The sequence below is a fragment of the Dama dama genome, chromosome 26 (genome assembly GCF_033118175.1).
Source record: "Dama dama isolate Ldn47 chromosome 26, ASM3311817v1, whole genome shotgun sequence".
NCBI lineage: Eukaryota > Metazoa > Chordata > Mammalia > Artiodactyla > Cervidae > Dama > Dama dama.
Window position 1 is genome coordinate 20,829,296 of NC_083706.1, and position 18,582 is coordinate 20,847,877.

General features: G+C 39.0%; 1 protein-coding gene across 3 annotated transcripts in view; it reads right to left on the reverse strand.

Moving 5' to 3' along the window:
- The window catches only part of LOC133047324 (cytochrome b5 reductase 4), a 100,580-nt gene that overhangs the window by 29,118 nt on the left and 52,880 nt on the right, over positions 1-18,582 (reverse strand). For all 3 annotated transcript variants that reach the window (XM_061130543.1, XM_061130542.1, XM_061130544.1), the window contains 4 exons: positions 15,962-16,019; positions 14,059-14,152; positions 10,266-10,298; positions 8,140-8,262 (listed from right to left, as the gene is read on the reverse strand). In XM_061130543.1, coding sequence (XP_060986526.1) covers positions 8,140-8,262; positions 10,266-10,298; positions 14,059-14,152; positions 15,962-16,019 — 308 coding nt within the window. The remainder of the gene's footprint in view (positions 1-8,139; positions 8,263-10,265; positions 10,299-14,058; positions 14,153-15,961; positions 16,020-18,582) is intronic.

Below are 18,582 nucleotides of genomic sequence, written 5' to 3' on the forward strand. Positions count from 1 at the left end.
CTGCTATCCAAAAGTCTACAAGCAATAAATGCTGGAGAGGGTGTGGAGAAAAGGGAACCCTCTTACACTGTTGGTGGGAATGCAAACTAGTACAGCCGCTATGGAAAACAGTGTGGAGATTTCTTAAAAAACTGGAAATAGAACTGCCATATGACCCAGCAAACCCACTTCTGGGCATACCCACTGAGGAAACCAGATCTGAAAGAGACACGTGCACCCCAATGTTCATCGCAGCACTGTTTATAATAGCCAGGACATGGAAGCAACCTAGATGCCCATCAGCAGACGAATGGATAAGGAAGCTGTGGTACATATACACCATGGAATATTACTCAGCCATTAAAAAGAATTCATTTGAACCAGTCCTAATGAGATGGATGAAGCTGGGGCCCATTATACAGAGTGAGGTAAGCCAGAAAGATAAAGAACATTACAGCATACTAACACATATATATGGAATTTAGAAAGGTGATAACGATAACCCTATATGCAAAACAGAAAAAGAGACACAGAAATACAGAACAGACTTTTGGACTCTGTGGGAGAAGGTGAGGGTGGGATGTTTCGAAAGAACAGCATGTATACTATCTATGGTGAAACAGATCACCAGCCCAGGTGGGATGCATGAGACAAGTGCTCCGGCCTGGTGCACTGGGAAGACCCAGAGGAATCGGGTGGAGAGGGAGGTGGGAGGGGGGATCGGGATTGGGAATACATGTAAATCCATGGCTGATTCATATCAATGTATGACAAAACCCACTGGAAAAAAAAAATAATAATAAAAAAAAAAAATAAAAAAAAAAAAGCATCAATTCTCTGCCGCTCAGCTCTCTTCATAGTCCAACTCTCACATCTGTACATGACTACTGGAAAAACCATAGCCTTAATTAGACAGACCTTTGTTGGCAAAGTAATGTCTCTGCTTTTTAATATGCTATCTAGGTTGGTCATAACTTTCCTTCCAAGGAGTGTCTTTTAATTTCATGGCTGCAATCACCATCTGCAGTGATTTTGGAGCCCCCAAAAATAAAATCTGACACTATTTCCACTGTCTTCCCATCTATTTCCCATGAAGTGATGGGACCAGATGCCATGATCTTAGTTTTCTGAATGTTGAGCTTTAAGCCAACTTTTTCACTCTCCTCTTTCACTTTCATCAAGAGGTTTTTTAGTTCCTCTTCACTTTCTGCCATAAGGGTGGTGTCATCCGCATATCTGAGGTTATTGATATTTCTCCCGGCAATCTTAATTCCAGCTTGTGATTCTTCCAGCCCAGCGTTTCTCATGATGTACTCCCTAGTAACTATTTAATGTCCAAATTCAAGAACCAGTTCAGCAAGTCACCATCTATCTCAGGTACCTCTCTTCTTCAACACCCCCAGCAGGACACCTTGGGATTTCATCATGTTATTCAGAACAGTTTGCAATTGAAAACTTATGAGTTATTTCTGGAATTTTTCATTTAATATTTTTGGACCATGACTGACCAAATGTAAGTGAAACCTCAAAAAGCAAAGCTGCAAATAAGGTGGGTGGGGGGTGGGGGCACTGTATTTGTCTTTAACTCTGATCTCGAACATGGGATTCCTAATACTCTGCTAAATTCCTAAGTAATAAGGGAAAACTAGGAACATATTTGTTCTCATGTGGTGACTCTGGGTGGATTCCTGGATGGGGGCTGGTCACCAGAAAGACTGAGCTATGGTCAAAAGTTTGGGATTTCCTGCTCCATAGCCCACCCTCTGGAGAGGAAAGAGGGGCTGGAAATGAACTTACTCAGAAGAAACAACAAAGTTTTAGTTATTATGTGCTTTTAAAAGTATTATATAGACTGCAATTTTGCTGCTGTATTTAAAAATTATTCAGCCTTTGTACTAATTTTGATAAGGCATTCACTTAACCTCTGGTGGTTGCTGTTCAGTCGCTAAGTCATGTCTGACTCTCTGCAACCCCAAGGACTGCAGCACGCCAGGCTTCCCTGTCCTTCACCATCTCCTGGAGTTTGCTCAAACTCAGTGATGCTATCCAACCATCTCATCTGACCTCTTGTAATATGGCTTTATTATCTTCACTCAAACCACTCTTGCATATATGAGTAAGAAAATATTCATAACACGTCTTCAAACACCCAGGATGATAAATGTGTATGGGTACATGCTTTTTCCACATACTGGGGTAAAAACTAATGAAGCAGTATTAGTAAATTGACAATAGAGCATACATTCCTTTCTGTTTTAACTATTAATATTGCTATTAAAAATAAATTTGAAATGTATTCAGTTCTTTTACTATCTTACCTAGACTGATATGAGCTGAATCTCTCTTTCAAAGTGAGGATTTTGCAGAGTTAAACATCAGTGTTAAGCTAAGAAAAAGGCAGCTTTTCTTCCAAGACTAGGTTCAATGGGGCCCTTAGACAATGAGGCCCATATTGTTTAGTAAGGTTGTCACTAGATTTGAACATCTCTGTGCTTATCACCTTTCCTCAGCTCCATAACTAATAATTCAGTCAACATTATACATTAAAGTGCTTGAATTCTAAGTTTTTAAACTTCTTCTATTCTGTCTTTTAACAGAGTAAATAATTTCTTACTTATTTACAGCCTGCCTCATCTATTCTGTGTTTCTTCATATTCAGGCTGTTCTGCTAGAAATGAGAATAAGACAGCAACATGATAACACATCTTATAGTTACCGTGCAAGCGACAACTTTACAAATCTGCTGGGCCGGGCAGGCAATTTAAAAGCATGAAGTACTGTGAAGCTTTATTTGCTAGCCGTAAGACTCTCTTCTTTTCCAGTAATTCTGAATGACTGTTTCAGGCAGCAAAGAAACCTGGCTGCACAGGCAAGAAAGGGCTGGGAAGGGGTGAGGGTGGCTCTTTACACACTGACAAGAGCTGTTGTCCCTTACGGCAGCGAACAGCTTGCCTGCAGAATCCCAGGCCCCGTGGCAAGCCGCAACTAAGTGACTGCTCACAAAGCGTCAACAAGCACGTTTACAAGTACACACAGCACTTCTGGATGTGGAGGCATGTGGCGTTAGCAACTAAAAAGCCCTGATAAAAGTATAGGTCAAATCATGCAAAACTGCCATTTTTCTAGGTAAAAAATAAACAGCAGTGGTTTCATACAGTTCAGCATGATTTAAAAAACCACCATTATAGATTCTATATATATTTAATCTAAAGGTTTATAAATGGCTGTTGACATATCAAAATTATGACACAACTCTTCAAAATCTTGTTTATCCTTTACTATCTCAATATTCATTTACCGAGCTGTTAGCTGTCAAATTTACAAAACAATTGTGTGATGATCTGAGTCCCCATATTAAAGGCAATCACAATTAAAATAAATTTTTAGGCTGGGTACAGAAATAGCAACCCAATATTCTATTAGTTTCTGACTCTTAGCAGACAAGTTTCTTGGTCATATCACACACACATCACACCACACAAATACTCACTCATAATCTTCATCTTTGAGAAGAAAAAGATAATTGGAAGTGCCTAAGTTACAAATGGTAATCTGGTTCTATTCATACAATTTAATTTATCAACTGTTAAACCTGGATTAAAGGTAAAAAATGAAGTAGTTTCTCTGCTCTGATTATGTTCTTTGCTATATTTAAATCTTTTGTGTAAGTAAACTCTAGATTTGACACAAGAAGGTATTGCTTTAAAAATCTTCAAGTTACATGCTTAGTTTCAAACTTAAATTTTTTAACTAAGAAAAAAGGAAGAAGTCAGCATGCTAATATCATAAAAATTGATAATTCTGGTAATACACATTGAAAATCTAGGAATCACATGATAGAGTAAACATTTGAACTTACTGACAGCAGGTTAAATCATAATATTTTGATGATTTAAGTATTCAGCTTTGCTAGTGCAGAAAATAACCTATAGTTTTTGTCATGAGTTAGGGAAGAGAAAGGACAAAGAAGAAATGAATCTGTGCTAATTCAGGCAAATAAACAGAAAAAAATCCCCTAAACTCTGCATCATTTTCCAAAGTAGAAAATCCAATTCACTGAAAAATACAAGCAGGGCTCCAATTTCACACAAGAAAGCCAAAGCAAACTATGGTGACTCACGACTCAAGCCGAAATTTATGGCAGGGATGAACCTTGGTTCTCAGTATCATTTATTTCTAGGACTTAGCTTTTATCTGGTTTGCTATGATTTTTCAATCACTAGAGAGTCAGATAGTTGCAGGGCAACAGATTTTACCTTAATAATATCTTTTTTCATTTTCATGGCCTTTTACGTGTTCTCTTCTGATCTGTTGCATCTGGTATTATTCCTCTCTCTTCTGCCTACCTTATACCACGCAACTGAGACCTCCTGCTCTTGGAAAATGAATCTATTTGACCTTTCCCACATATGGCTTACATTTTCTTTCTCTGCCACCTGCAAAAGGTCTGGCACAATAAGTACTCAGTAATGATATCTGGAAAGTCCTTCATGATTTTCTTTTTTAAGTCACTTTCAAAAACATTGCATGAAATTCACCTTCATTCATGGAGAGTCATTCAAGGTCAGATTGATCTGCATCTGTTCACTTAAGGTTACCTTAAAATATATTCAAGTTTGCACTAAGTAACTTCCTCTTATTGGCCTATGTCTTAATATAAGTATTCTTTAACCCCATGTTTATGTATGTTCTTTCTTCCACCTAGGAAAATAATCCTGATGCCATTTATTTGTTACATACCACATACCTAAAATAGCATTCCACACACAATAAGTATTCAAAATGCAGCTACCTGATACTCTTCTGAAAATTGAAATATTATCTACAAATGTATTTTTATAGTTTTAAATATTTAAAGATGGTAAACTGAATATATGCAATTAGTTTCTTCCCTAAAATAAAGGCAAAGATGGTGTTGGGGTGTGTGTGTGTGTGTGTGTGTGTGTGTGTGTGTGTGTGTGTGTGTGTGTGTGTGTGTGTGACAGTGAGAGTGTTTGGTTGTTTTTTAAGGCATAGCCTGTTGGGGTGTGTGTGTGTGTGTGTGTGTGTGTGTGTGTGTGTGTGTGTGTGTGTGTGTGTGTGTGACAGTGAGAGTGTTTGGTTGTTTTTTAAGGCATAGCCTGTAAGGATAGAAAGAACTGACTCAGTTAACTGGAAAGTTAAATCCCAAACTAGACATACAAAAAGCCCAGAATCAATCCATCTGTAATACAAGATCTCATTAAGGCTCAGAAATCAGCAGGACCAATTATCTCTGGAATCACAGGGAAAGCAGAGCTGAAACTGCTTTCCGGATTGAAGTTCATTTAAGAAGCCTATCTGTCTTCCCAGCCCCACCTTTCTGAAGTCTTTCCCTATTTCACACAGCCACAGGCTGATTCTCTATTATTCTGGCAAAATATCAGAATTTTGCTCTCTTGTAGAGGGCAAAACAAAGGGTCTCTGGGTTGCATATGACTTATAGGCTGAACTGTGTGCATCTCAATATTCAACATTAAAGTCACGTCTCCAGTACTAGAGAATGCAACTATATTATCAGGAAGCATTTAACAAAACGCTTCCTGTGTGCTGTTTTGGATCTGTCAGGAACCCTCTGGCCCTTATTGATTCCTGAATATTCAGGAATTAAGAGGAGAGGCATGCCTTTCCCAGGGCTGAGGAATCTAGGCATTTCTCATTATGGTGATAAGTACCCTCTTTCTTTTTATGAGCCATACTGCAAAAGGTGATTGTTTGCAACTCTCTCTTTGATAGGGATCGTCTTATGTTTTGTAAGTCTGGAATTTTAATCTTTATCTTTGCTGAGAATAACCACCTTGTAAGACAGTATATATGCCCACGCCATGTTGATTAAAACACCTTTGCTCCATCAGAGCTTTGGACCCCATGTCTTTCTTTCTTCCTATTCTTTCTGTCTTTCTCTCTATTTCTGGCTAATTCCTTGGAGCGCAGAGGCCCGCTGAGCTCACTTTCTTGCCTGGGCTTCTAAGACCCTCTCGAGAAGGCGCACTGTGCCTTCACCCATTCGAGAGGGCGCCCGGTGCCTACGTGCAGCAGCGCGCACCCTAAGAACAGGGCTCTACTGGCTTCCCGCGTAAACCAGGGGATAGCAGCCTCTTTCTCTCTCTTACTTTCTTATCATCGACTCCAGACCACCACGTTCCAGTCCATTAAAGGACCAACACTATATTAGGAAATGGGGTATTTTAAAAAGTAAGTTAAAATGAGGTCATTTGGATGGTCCCTAGTCCAATGAGCCTGATGTCCTTGTAAGAAGAGGCAACAGGGACAGACACAGAGGGAAGATCATGTGAAAACAGCCATCTGCAAGCCAAGGAGACACGTCGGGAGAAGCCAGCCCTACCAGAATCTCAGTGTTAGACTTTAGCCTTCAGATTGGGAGAAAATAAAACTTCTGTTATTATCCCACTAAGTCTGTGGTACTTTTTTATGGCAACTTTAGTAGACTAATTCAGGGCAGTTGACAAAACAAATTTTAAAAAGGAAGTTAAAGTTTACACATACCCCTGCCTTCTTTTCCCATGTAACTTTTGAAATGTTGGGTGCAAGGTAGAAAACTGTTTAGAGACTCCAGCAAAACACTGGCATCAGACTTTTCTGATCCAACCACACAGCGAATGTTTCTTTTCTGATCCAAAGAAAGGAACCAGCCACAGAGCGAACGTTACTGTTAGCAAGGAACGCCCACACACACAGTTTCCAACCAGCTTTTTGAGTTCAACTCAGAAATACACGCAGTCAAGGATCAGCAGACATTCAAAGGAAGCATCTAATATGAAAGACAGACTAAAGTGAGGCTAGGCTACACAGGGAAACAAAAACTCTAAAACACTATTAGTAATTCTTAAAAAGCTAAGAGAACAGAGTAAATAGGATGCTAAAACAAATAAACAAAAATCAAAAGAATTCTCTGAAGCTAAAAATATGAAAGTAGAAATGTTACTCAACAGCAGAGTTAGAAGACACAGCTGAGAACAACTCCCAAGAAGTAGAACAAAAGGACAAAAGTGAAAATGAGAGAGAAAAGACAAGATAAATAGAGAATTGGTTAAAAAGGCTTAGAATAAGAACACTTCTAGGGACTTCCCTGGTTGGTGGTCCAGTGGTTAAAATCCCACCTACTAAAGCAGGGTACATGGGTTCCATCCCTGGTCTGGGAACTAAGATCCCACATGCCATGGGGTGATAAGCCACAGCTATTGAGCCTGCATGCTCTAGAGCGAAGCTCCTCAACAAGAGAAGCCACTGCAACGTGAAGCTGAGCACCACACTAGCCAAAGCCCGAGCACATCGATGAAGAGCAGGTGTGCCACATCAAAGGACCCGGTGCAGCCAAAAATAAACACATAAAAAATAATACATATTTTTTAAAAAGTCTTAAAAAAAAAAAGAACACTTCTAAAAAGTAAAAGCAGACCATGGAGGGAAAACAGATCAGTACTTTCCAGACACATGGGTCTTAAGTTTCCATAATGGAAAGATTAGCACAAAGGATGACCATTTGGCACAAAAGTTGAAAACAGACCTCCATTAAGGTCTATCAAACCATGAAATTTCAAAACAAGAGGCAAATCCTACCAATTGCCAAAGAAAATATGGAGTGTATTCACTTTGTGAAAATTCATCAAGCAGAACACTTATATCACACACCTTTGATGTTACACTTAAATTAAAAGCTCTGAAAAATAAAGGAAGAAAATGAACGGTATTATCTTTAGGAAGTAAACTCAGAAACTGGTTTAGGTAAGCATAGAGGCAATAAACGTGCCTTCTCTAACAGAAAAAAATTAGATGTGCCTACAGGGCATAAACTTTACTTGTTTTTGCACCTTTTGTAAAAGGGAACTTGGAGGAGTGAAGGAGTGAAGGAATGAAAGGTCTAAGTGGGTATTCTCCATTTAGCTATCATTACTTAATGACCCCATTATGCCTAAACATTAGACGGCAGAGTCAGAAATGTAATCTCTATTTAAAAAACTTAAAAAGGAGGATAACAACCCCAATGCCCCATTTCAATTCCTTAGAAAGAGATGCAAGGACCCTTTGGCTCACTGAAGGTAGCCCTCCAAATTCTGGTACAACTGAGCCACTGACATACATTTTCATGAACCCAGGACTCAAAATAACAGCATAGTCTACCTGTATCTTTCTTCGGAATAAATGCATTATGATTCTCCAGGGGATGACCAAGGCGTTTCCAAGAAGTATTCTCTTTTTTCTTCAGGACGATCTCTATTTTTCCCACATTTTCAACAACTAGCACTGAAAAGAAGATAAACTCCATTTGTATTCATTGATATTAAATATGAGAGTTTATTTTTAAACCAGTCTTTCTCAAACAACCCAAATGTCCTGATCTGATATGAATGACATTGATCATTACTGAAATAAATACAATTTTTGGTACATATTGCTCAAAATTGTTTATGCCTTATATGATGTTAAATCCAGTTTATCTTAAATTCAGATTAACTTCTTTCAAATTAATATATCAGGGGCCAAACTAATACATAATGCTGGTTTTCATACAAGCTCAAATAGAGCCATGGCAACTAACACACAGCTTTAAATAAAAAACCTTAAATATACAAACTAGCCACTGAATGAATCCACAAAAGCAAATTTAATTTATACTCTATTAACATTTCTTGGGATCTGAGAGAGTCTTATGAGTGAATTCAGTAAACCAACACTGAGCTTAAAAACAGAAGAGGCTCCAGGAGAATGAATCCCTATAAATTATCCTTATAATTATCAATCTTTGATAATTAAAAATCTTTTATATTATCTTTTTATTTTTAAATATTTGAAATAGTTTAGGATGTATGAATATAAATAATAAGCTTTAAAAGGTGATTATATTTTGTGAATTAAATGTGTTTTTAAAGATTTAAAGTATATTTCTTTTTGCCTTTAGAAACAGTATTATTCTTCCTCACTATAAACATAAAAATCAGCAGCAATTTAATAACTTTTAAAGACAGACCAGTCGGATGAATTCAATTCCATGGGCACTGATTTGAAGCTTAATAAACATAAAAAGTCCTTGACTTCAAAGAGCTTAATTAATATGATTTATAGAACCTACTATGGTGTATACAGAAAAAGGGAGGTACAGAACCAGTGTAATGTAATCTCACAGTGCTTTGAAACAAGAAACCACATATATACGAATATAGAATGGAATATTATTCAGCCTTAAAAAAGGGGATCCTGATAGTTGCAACAATCTGTGATAAACCGAGAGTGCATTATACTAAATGAAATAAATAAAATAAATAAGATAGAGAAGACAAATACTGCATGGTATCACTTATATGTGCAAATTAAAAAAAAAAATTCAAACTCATAGAAACAGTAGCAGAACAGCGCCAGGCGTCGGGAGTGAGGGGGATGCAGGAAGAGGTGGACAAAACAGTATGAGCTTTCAGTAAGGCGAGTGAGGTCTGCAGGTCTCATGTATAACATGGTGCCTGCAGTTGATGACACTGTCTTGTATTACTGAAATTACACACAAAGGTAAACCTATGAGATGATGGACTGTGTGAATCTTCACAATGTATACCTTTATTGAATCAACATGCTGTATACTTTAAATCTTTAAATAGATCACAATTTTGTCAATCATATCTCAATAAAGCTAAAGAAATAAAAACTACCATTCTCTGATGCGTCTTCTACCGTTAAACAGCTGTGTAAAATCCATTGTGCATTTATATGTAATGATATACATAATTTAATATGCTTTGGGTCTCCTGCATTTCAGACAGACGGTTTACCATCTGAGCTACCAGGGAAGCCCTTGTTAACATTAAATATTTATATATATACTTAGAAAAACTTGTCTGGTCAAGTATATTTCTACAAGCTACATGTCAGGAGTAGGGCAGGAGGGAAGAACGGAGACAGGAATTTTTTTTCTAATGAGAGGAAATGAAAAGGGCAAAGATGAAATGAATAGGGAAAAGGAGCAAGGGGTGGGAGGAACTGAAACCACAGGGAAAAGGTATATGTAAAAATTAACATGTATGTTTATATAGAAAACATCATATCCCTGTTCTGCAACATGAAAATATACATACGAACAATAAGACAAACTGCTGTCCCCTCATACATGCGTATGTATATGTCAGTATATGTACATATATATATGTATATGTCTGTATATGTACATATATACATTACATTGGTAGCTGTCCCCCTATAGGTGTGTATGTTTGTGTGTGTGAGTACACGTACATACATACATTGTGTTGGTAGCTTACCAGAAAAATCTTCCTGAATCTCATGACTTAGGGCTGGAGAAAAAGAAAAAAAATTCAGTTAAGATCTAACTTCAATTCCTACAGTCTACAAACACTGTATAAGATCATTCAAATGGTTCTTTCATGCACTATTTCAAATCTCTCAAACATATCCTAAGAAACCATAAGAAAAAACTGAATACAACCAAAATGTATCTAATACTTTGAGAAAAATTATTTAAATATATTCCTTTAGTTGTTCCATTTCTCTCCTTATTAATTAAAGAGTAAATACTCAATTGCCCACAAATGGGTAACCCACACTGGTTTAAGGATGGTCCCAGCCTGACAAATCCTGCAAACCAAGAAAGGAGCAGGGCAGGGAGAGAGGCAGCATGTGAAACACACAAGCTCCAGGGTGTGCGTACGTGTGTGTGAGGACAGGCCAGGCCTGGGTCTGGATAAATTTTTCTTTTCTTACTGTTCTCTAAGTTGGATAGTCATTAAGAAGAACTGTATAAGAAAGATCTTCATGACCCAGATAATCACAATGGTGTGATCACTCACCTAGAGCCAGACATCCTGGAATGTGAAGTCAACTGGCCCTTAGGAAGCATCACTATGAACAAAGCTAGTGGAGGTGATGGAATTCCAGCTGAGCAATTTCAAATCCTAAAAGATGATGCTGTGAAAGTGCTACACTCAAAACGCCAGCAAATTTGGAAAACTCAACAGTGGCCACAGGACTGGAAAAGGTCAGTTTTCATTCCAATCCCAAAGAAAGGCAATGCCAAAGAATGCTCAAACTACCACACAATTGCACTCATCTCACACGCTAGTAAAGTAATGCTCAAAATTCTCCAAGCCAGGCTTCAGCAATACATGAACTGTGAACTTCTAGATGTTCAAGCTCATTTTAGAAAAGGCAGAGGAACCAGAGATCAAATTGCCAACATCCGCTGGATCATCGAAAAAGCAAGAGTTCCAGAAAAACACCTACTTCTGCTTTATTGACTATGCCAAAGCCTTTGACTGTGTGGATCACAATAAACTGTGGAAAATTCTTAAAGAGATGGGAATACCAGACTACCTGACCTGTCTCTTGAGAAACCTGTATGCAGGTCAGGAAGCAACAGTTAGAACTGGACATGGAACAACAGACTGCTTCCAAATAGGAAAAGGAGTACGTCAGGCTGTATACTGTTACCCTGCTTATTTAACTTATATGCAGAGTACATCATGAGAAATGTTGGGCTGAGGAAGCACAAGCTGGAATCAAGATTGCCGGGAGAAATATCAATAACCTCAGATATGCAGATGACACCACCCTCTTATGGCAGAAAATGAAGAAGAACTAAAGAGCCTCTTGATGAAAATGGAAGAGGAGAGTGAAAAAATTGGCTTAAAGCTCAACATTCAGAAAACTAAGATCATGGCATCCGGTCCCATCACTTCATGGCAAATAGATGGGGAAACAGTGGCTGACTTTATTTTTTGGGGCTCCAAAATCGCTGCAGATGGTGACTGTAGCCATGAAATTAAAAGACGCTTACTCCTTGGAAGGAAAGTTATGACCAACCTAGACAGCATATTAAAAAGCAGAGATGTTACTTTGCCAACAAAGGTCCGTCTACTAGTCAAGGCTATGGTTTTTCCAGTAGTCATGTATGGATGTGAGAGTTGGACTATAAAGAAAGCTGAGTACCAAAGAATTGATACTTTTCAACTGTGGTGTTGGAGAAGACTCTTGAGAGTCCCTTGGACTGTGAGGAGATCCAACCAGTCCATCCTAAAAGAGATCAGTCCTGGGTGTTCATTGGAAGGACTGATGTTGAAGGTGAAACTCTTAATACTTTGGCCACCTGACGCAGAGAGCTGACTCATTTGAAAAGACCCTGATGTTGGGAAAGATTGAGGGCAGGGTGAGAAGGGGACGACAGAGGAAGAGATGGTTAGATGGCATCGCCAACTCAATGGACATGAGTTTGGATAAACGTCGGGAGTTGGTGATGGACAGGGAGGCCTGACGTACTGTGGTTCATGGGGTTGCAAAGAGTTGGACACAACTGAGTGACTGAACTGAACTGAACTGTGTCACACACTTTGCAGATGCTGTGGGTACCACAGTTGATGAAAGGGAAAAATCTGTGCCCTTCCAGAACTTATATCCCAGAAGGGGGAGATGTAAGTATTTTTACAAACATCTGTTCTAAAGTTCTCTATGTTAATATGGTTCTGTGAAACTTACAATTTTGATTCTGATTTAATATTAGCAACCAGGAGTTTCACATTTTTGACTGCAGAGTTTTTGTTTTTTCATGCATGTGCTAGCTACAGTTAGCTATGGTGTGAACAAAACTAGCCATAAAATATGTGAAACATGATAAATGCTGACACAGAAGTCTTCGTTAAAAAAAAATCATGACAGATCTAATGAATAATATATACTTTTTTAGACATCTGAGTTTTTTTGTTGTTGGTAATACTCTCCCTAAGAGGAAATATATATTAGATCTTATGCTGGTAAAAAATAAGATAAGATGTATTTCCAGAAGAAAGGTTTAAGATTTGAGGTTGATTAATCTAATGAAAGGGGGAAAATAAGAAACAAAAAACATTTATCAACTTCAATCACATTTAGGACTAAAGGTCCTTCGTTAAGAAAGCCATGAGCAGAATCCCAAGTCAGCTGAGTCTGGAGATTTTCAGTTTGTTTTACAAAAGTAAACAGAACATTCTTTACATAAGAATGCATGCTTAAGATACAGTTTTCCTCTTGTTGTTTGGTTTGTTTCATTTTTACTTTCTAACTGGAATAATATTACCTTCTTTAAAGGAGAAAAGGATAAAATCCTAGAGTCATTCCAGGTGAGAAATGGATTAGGAATCTGCTATTAATACCTCTGATTCCAGATTTCAGTCCTGAGTTCTTTCTGCTGATATATCTGCAACCTCTCAGAACAGACAGGAGTGAATTAGATGGTTGGCCTCTGGCTGTGGTGGGACAGGCAGCGAGGGTAGAGTACAGCCTTGCGGCCCAGGCTACTGCGACGTAGCCGACTTCCCATGGCAGCTGGCAAGCGAGGCCCGTGGAACAGCGCCTGGTGACGCCCGCTCAGCAGAAGCACGTGACAGGCAGGCCTCTGCAGATGTGCTTGCAGGTATTAAGTAATACAGTCTTACAAAGCCGGGCCAGCAAGTGTTTCCTATGACTGATTTCGATCACATCTAATCTAACCGTTTAAATTTGGAAAAAGTGAGGTCATACTGCCATTTGCTAGCCCTTTCACTAGTATAAAGAAACAATGGAAAAAAGGAAAACAAGACCAAAACTGATCAAAAAATGACAAAACAGGCTTCCCTGGTGGCTTGGTGATGAAGACCTGCCAATGCAGGAGACACAGGTTCGATCCTAGTCCGGGAAGGTCCCACAGGCCATGGAGCAGCTGGGCCCGGGTGCCACAACTACTGAGCCTGTGTCCCAGAGCCTGGGAGCTGTAACTACGGAGCCCATGTGCCACAACTAGTAACGCCTGCATGCCCTGGAATCTGTGCTCCACAACAAGAGAAGACACCACAAGAAGAAGCCCATTTACGGCAACTAGAGAGTAGACCCCACTCGCCGCAACTAGGGAGAAAGTCCACATAGGAACAAAGACCAGCATAGCTAAAATTAAGTAAGTAAATAAATCTGTAAAATGACAAACCAAAATGACAGTAGCAGATAAAATATTATAGTTATCAAGACTCTACAACCAGCTACGACTGTAAGTAAACAAAAGTTGTTTCTATGAATATAGAATAAGTTACTTACCAACATGTACAAGGTATGAATAATCCTTGATGACTGTCTCGGCTCTAAAGGAATCATCCCGATGATCAACTATTACTGAATCTAAATTGATATCCTTAAACAGAAATCAAAAAGAGAAAGTAAACTTCTTTCTAAACTCTATCACTATACGTTTAAGCCGATCAGTGGAAGTTCACATGGTAATTATTTACAGAGCCCACAAGCTAAATCCACTTTACTCCTGTTTTTTGCTCTCTCATACAACCTCGTTCTTCTCCTTCAAAGCATACATCATAATTTTAACTACATATTTGTCTATGCTTAATGTCTACCTTACCCATTCATCTGTAAACTCTAAGCAAAAGGGACTGTCTTAACACAACTTCTTAAGCTCAGCTTATCAAAAAAAACCCCAAAAACAAATTCACTAACAACTTTTCAGATGTCTCTAGTTTCTACATAGCTTTGAGGCAAGTTATTCTTGTGCCTGTCATTTACACAAGGAACACATCTTCCCACACAGTAAGCGCCCCTCACCCTCTGTGCCTCACTGGTATCGCCAAAGGGGAGAGACGGACCCCAGGCTCCCTAGGCCCTGCCCCGTTGGTTCTAGACTGCGTGGTGAGGAGGGAGCAGGGGGCGGGACAAGCAGTGCCTCTGGACATCCTGGCTCTTTCAGGCAGAGGCTGGCCACTCCGGCAGGATCATCAAATCCTACTTCAGGAGGAGGAACCCACTCACTCAGATGCAGTTCTGCCACGACACAAGTAGCATGAATTCTTGGGAATCCCTTGCTGCCAGAACTTGTCTCTAAATCTCTATGGTTCCTCAAGTGTGGAGACCCTGCAGGCTGCTGGAGGATGTGCCTGGAGATGGTGTACGTTGCCCGCTTATTCATCTGATTTCCCAGGTTGGACTATAAGCCTGGTGAGATCTCAGTCTCTATGAATCTGGCCCACCTGTAGATTTCTGAATTCTACAGCAGTGTCCATAATGAAGCAGTGTTCAATAAATACTTAATGAATGAGTTAATTCCCTAATTTTAGTTTCCAGAGGACATCTAAAGCTAGTTAGTAGCTTAAGCATACTAAGATACAGTAATACTCTCTCCTGTCTCTTGAATTCCAATACATGTGCAGAAAATCAGTCCATAAGGTGAAGTTAAACTGGGACTCTCACTGCTGTTCAGTTCAGTTCATTTGTTCACTCGTGTCCGACTCTTTGTGACCCCATGGACTGCAGCACAACAGGCTTCCCTGTCCCATCATCAACTCCCGGAGCTTGCTCAAACTCATGTCCATCGAGCCAGTGATGCCACCCAATCATCTCTTGCTCTGTCGTCCCCTTCTCCTCCTGCCGTCAATCTTTCCCAGCATCAGGGTCTTTTCCAATGAGTCAGTTCTTCGCATCAGATGGTCAAAGCACTGGAGTTTCAGCTTCAACATCAGTCCTTTCCATGAATATTCAGGACTGATGTCCTTTAGAATTGACTGGTTTGATCTCCTTGCAGTCCAAGGGTAACTCACTGCTGTTATCCATGCACAAAAACAAACAAAATCACAGAAGAGCATATAAAATAATGGATTGGCTGAAGGGTTTCTTCAGGTTTTTGTACGATGTTATGGAAAAATAGGATCGAACTTCTTGGCCAACCCACTACTTCCTGTTTTTTTCCTGAGATGCTAAGGCTTGTTTGTTAGGAGCATATACTATGGAGCCAGCCTGCCTGGGATCACAATGTTGGAGCTGCCGTTTACTGTGTGACTCTGTTAAATTATCTACTCTCTGTTTCCGCACCCATAAAACAGGGGTAATGAAAGGGTCTATCTCATAGAACTGCTGTAAGTTAACACAAGATGAGTGCTCAGAAATGTGCCTGCAAGTAGCTTATTATTTTTTTCTGATGTTAAAAAAACATGTTTACCTTCTGTTTAGTATATATGACGATGGTGACTAAAGAGTCTGTTTGGAACCAGTCATAGCTGTAAAATATTCAAAAAAGAATGAATAGTTATATGCATTAACATAAATTAACCATTAAAGATATAATTTAAAAATATATACAATCAAAAAAACATACAATATGACACAATAGATACATGATTTAAAACATGTATTTTAAAACCTACAGTAAGAAATATATTTTTTGCAGGAAACTTTTTCATTAAATAATCAGTAGCGTGAGATGAAATAACTCACAATTATTTCTCAATTTAAAATGCCTATACTTCCATGTTTATGCCCCAACCGCTAATGCCAAAGAAGCTGAAGTTAACCAATTCTATGAAGACCTACAAGACCTTCTAGAATTAACACCAAAAACAGATGTCCTTTTCATCATAGGGGACTGGAATGCAAAAGTAGGAAGTCAAGAGATACCTGGAGTAACAGGCAAGATTGGCCTTAGAGTATAGAATGAAGCAGAGCAAAGGCTAACAGAGTTTTGTCAAGAGAACGCACTGGTCATAGCAAACACCCTCTTCCAACAACAAAAGAGATGACTCTACCCATGGACATCACCAGATGGTCAGTGCCAAAATCAGATTGATTATATTCTTTGCAGCCAAAGATGGAGAAGCTCTATATAGTCAGCAGAAATAAGACTGGGACCTGATTGTGGCTCAGATCATGAGCTCTTCACTGCAAAGTTCAGGTTTCAATTGAAGAAAGTAGGGAAAAACACAAGGCCATTCAGATATGACCTAAATCAAAACTCTTATGATTTTACAGTGGAAGTGACAAAGAGATTTAAGGGATTAGATCTGGTACACAGAGTGCCTGAAAAACTATGGACAGAGGTTTGTAACATTGTACAGCAGGTGTTGATCAAAACCACTCCAAAGAAAAAGAAATGCAAGAAGGCAAACTGGTTGTCTAAACAGGCTTTACAAAGAGCTGACGAAAGAAGAGAAGTCAAAGGCAAAGGAAAAAGGAAAGATATACCCACCTGAATGCAGAGTTCCAAAACTCTGCATTCCAAACTCTGCATAAGGAAAGAAAAGAAAGCCTTCTTAAGTGAAGAATGCAAAGAAAAGAGGTAAACAATAGAACAGAAAAGAACAGAAATCTCTCCACGAAAACTGGAGATATCAAGGGAACATTTCATTCAACAATGGACACGATGAAATGACAGAAATGGCAAGGACTTAAGAGAAACAGAAGAGATTAAGAAGAGGTGGTAATAAAACACAGAAGAACTGTACAAAAAATATCACAGCGATCCAAATAACGATGATGGTGTGATCTCTCACCTAGAGACTCCACACATCCTGGAGTGTGAAGTCAAGAGGGCCTTAGGAAGCATTATACACCAACAAAGCTAGTGGAGGTGATGGAATTCGAGCTGAGCTATTTCAAATCCTAAAAGATGATGCTGTTAAAGTCAGCTCAATTCATCAGCAAATCTGGAATACTCAGCAGTGGCCACAGGACTGGAAAAGGTCAGTTTTCATTCCAATACCAAAGAAAGGCAATGCCAAAGAACGTTCAAACAACCATAAAAGTGCACTCATTTCACATGCTAGCAAGGTAATGCTCAAGATCCTTCAAGCTAGGCTTCAGCAGTATGTGAACCAAGAACTTCCTGATGTAGAAACTGAATTTACAACAGGCAGAAGAATCAGAGATCAAAACTGCCAACATCCATTAGAGAAAGCAAGGGAATTCCAGAAAAGCATCTACTTCTCGTCATTGACTATGTTAAAGCCTTTGACTGTGTGGATCACAACAAACTGTGGAAAATTCTTAAAGAGATGGGAATACTAGACTAACTTACCTGTCTCCTGAGAAATCTGTATACAGGTCAAGAAGCAACAGTTAGAACTGGACATGGCAAATAGACTGGTTCAAAAATTGGGAAAGGAGTATGTCAAGTCTGTATACTGTCACCCTGCTTATTTAACTTATATGCAGAATACCATGCAAAATGCCAAGTTGGATGAATCACAAACTGGAATCAAGATTGCTGGCAGTAATATCAATAACCTCAGACATGCAGATGATACTACTCTAATCATAGAAATCAAAGAGGAACTAAAGAGCCTCTTGATGAGGGTGAAAAAGGAGAGTGAAAAAAGCTGGTTTAAAATTCAATGTTAACAAAATGAAGATTGTGGCATCTGGTGCCATCACTTCATGGCAAACAGAAGGGGAAAAAGTGGAAGATTTTATTTTCTTGGTCTCCAAAATCACTACAGATGGTGACTGCAACCATGAAATTAAAACACATTTGTTCCTTGGAAGGAAAGCTATGATAAACCTAGACAGCATATTACAAAGCAGAGACATCACTCTGCTGACAAAGGTCTGTATAGTCAAAGCTGTGGTTTTTCCAACAGTCATGTACAGATCTGAGAGCTGGACAATAAAAATGGCTGAATGCTAAAGAATTGATGCTTTTGAACTGTGGTGCTGGAGAAGACTCTTGAGAATCTGTTTGACTGCAAGGAGATCAAACAAGTCAATTCTAAAGGAAATCAACTCTGAGTATTCAATAGAAGGACTGATGCTGAAGCTCTAATACTTTGGCCACCTGATGGGAAGAGT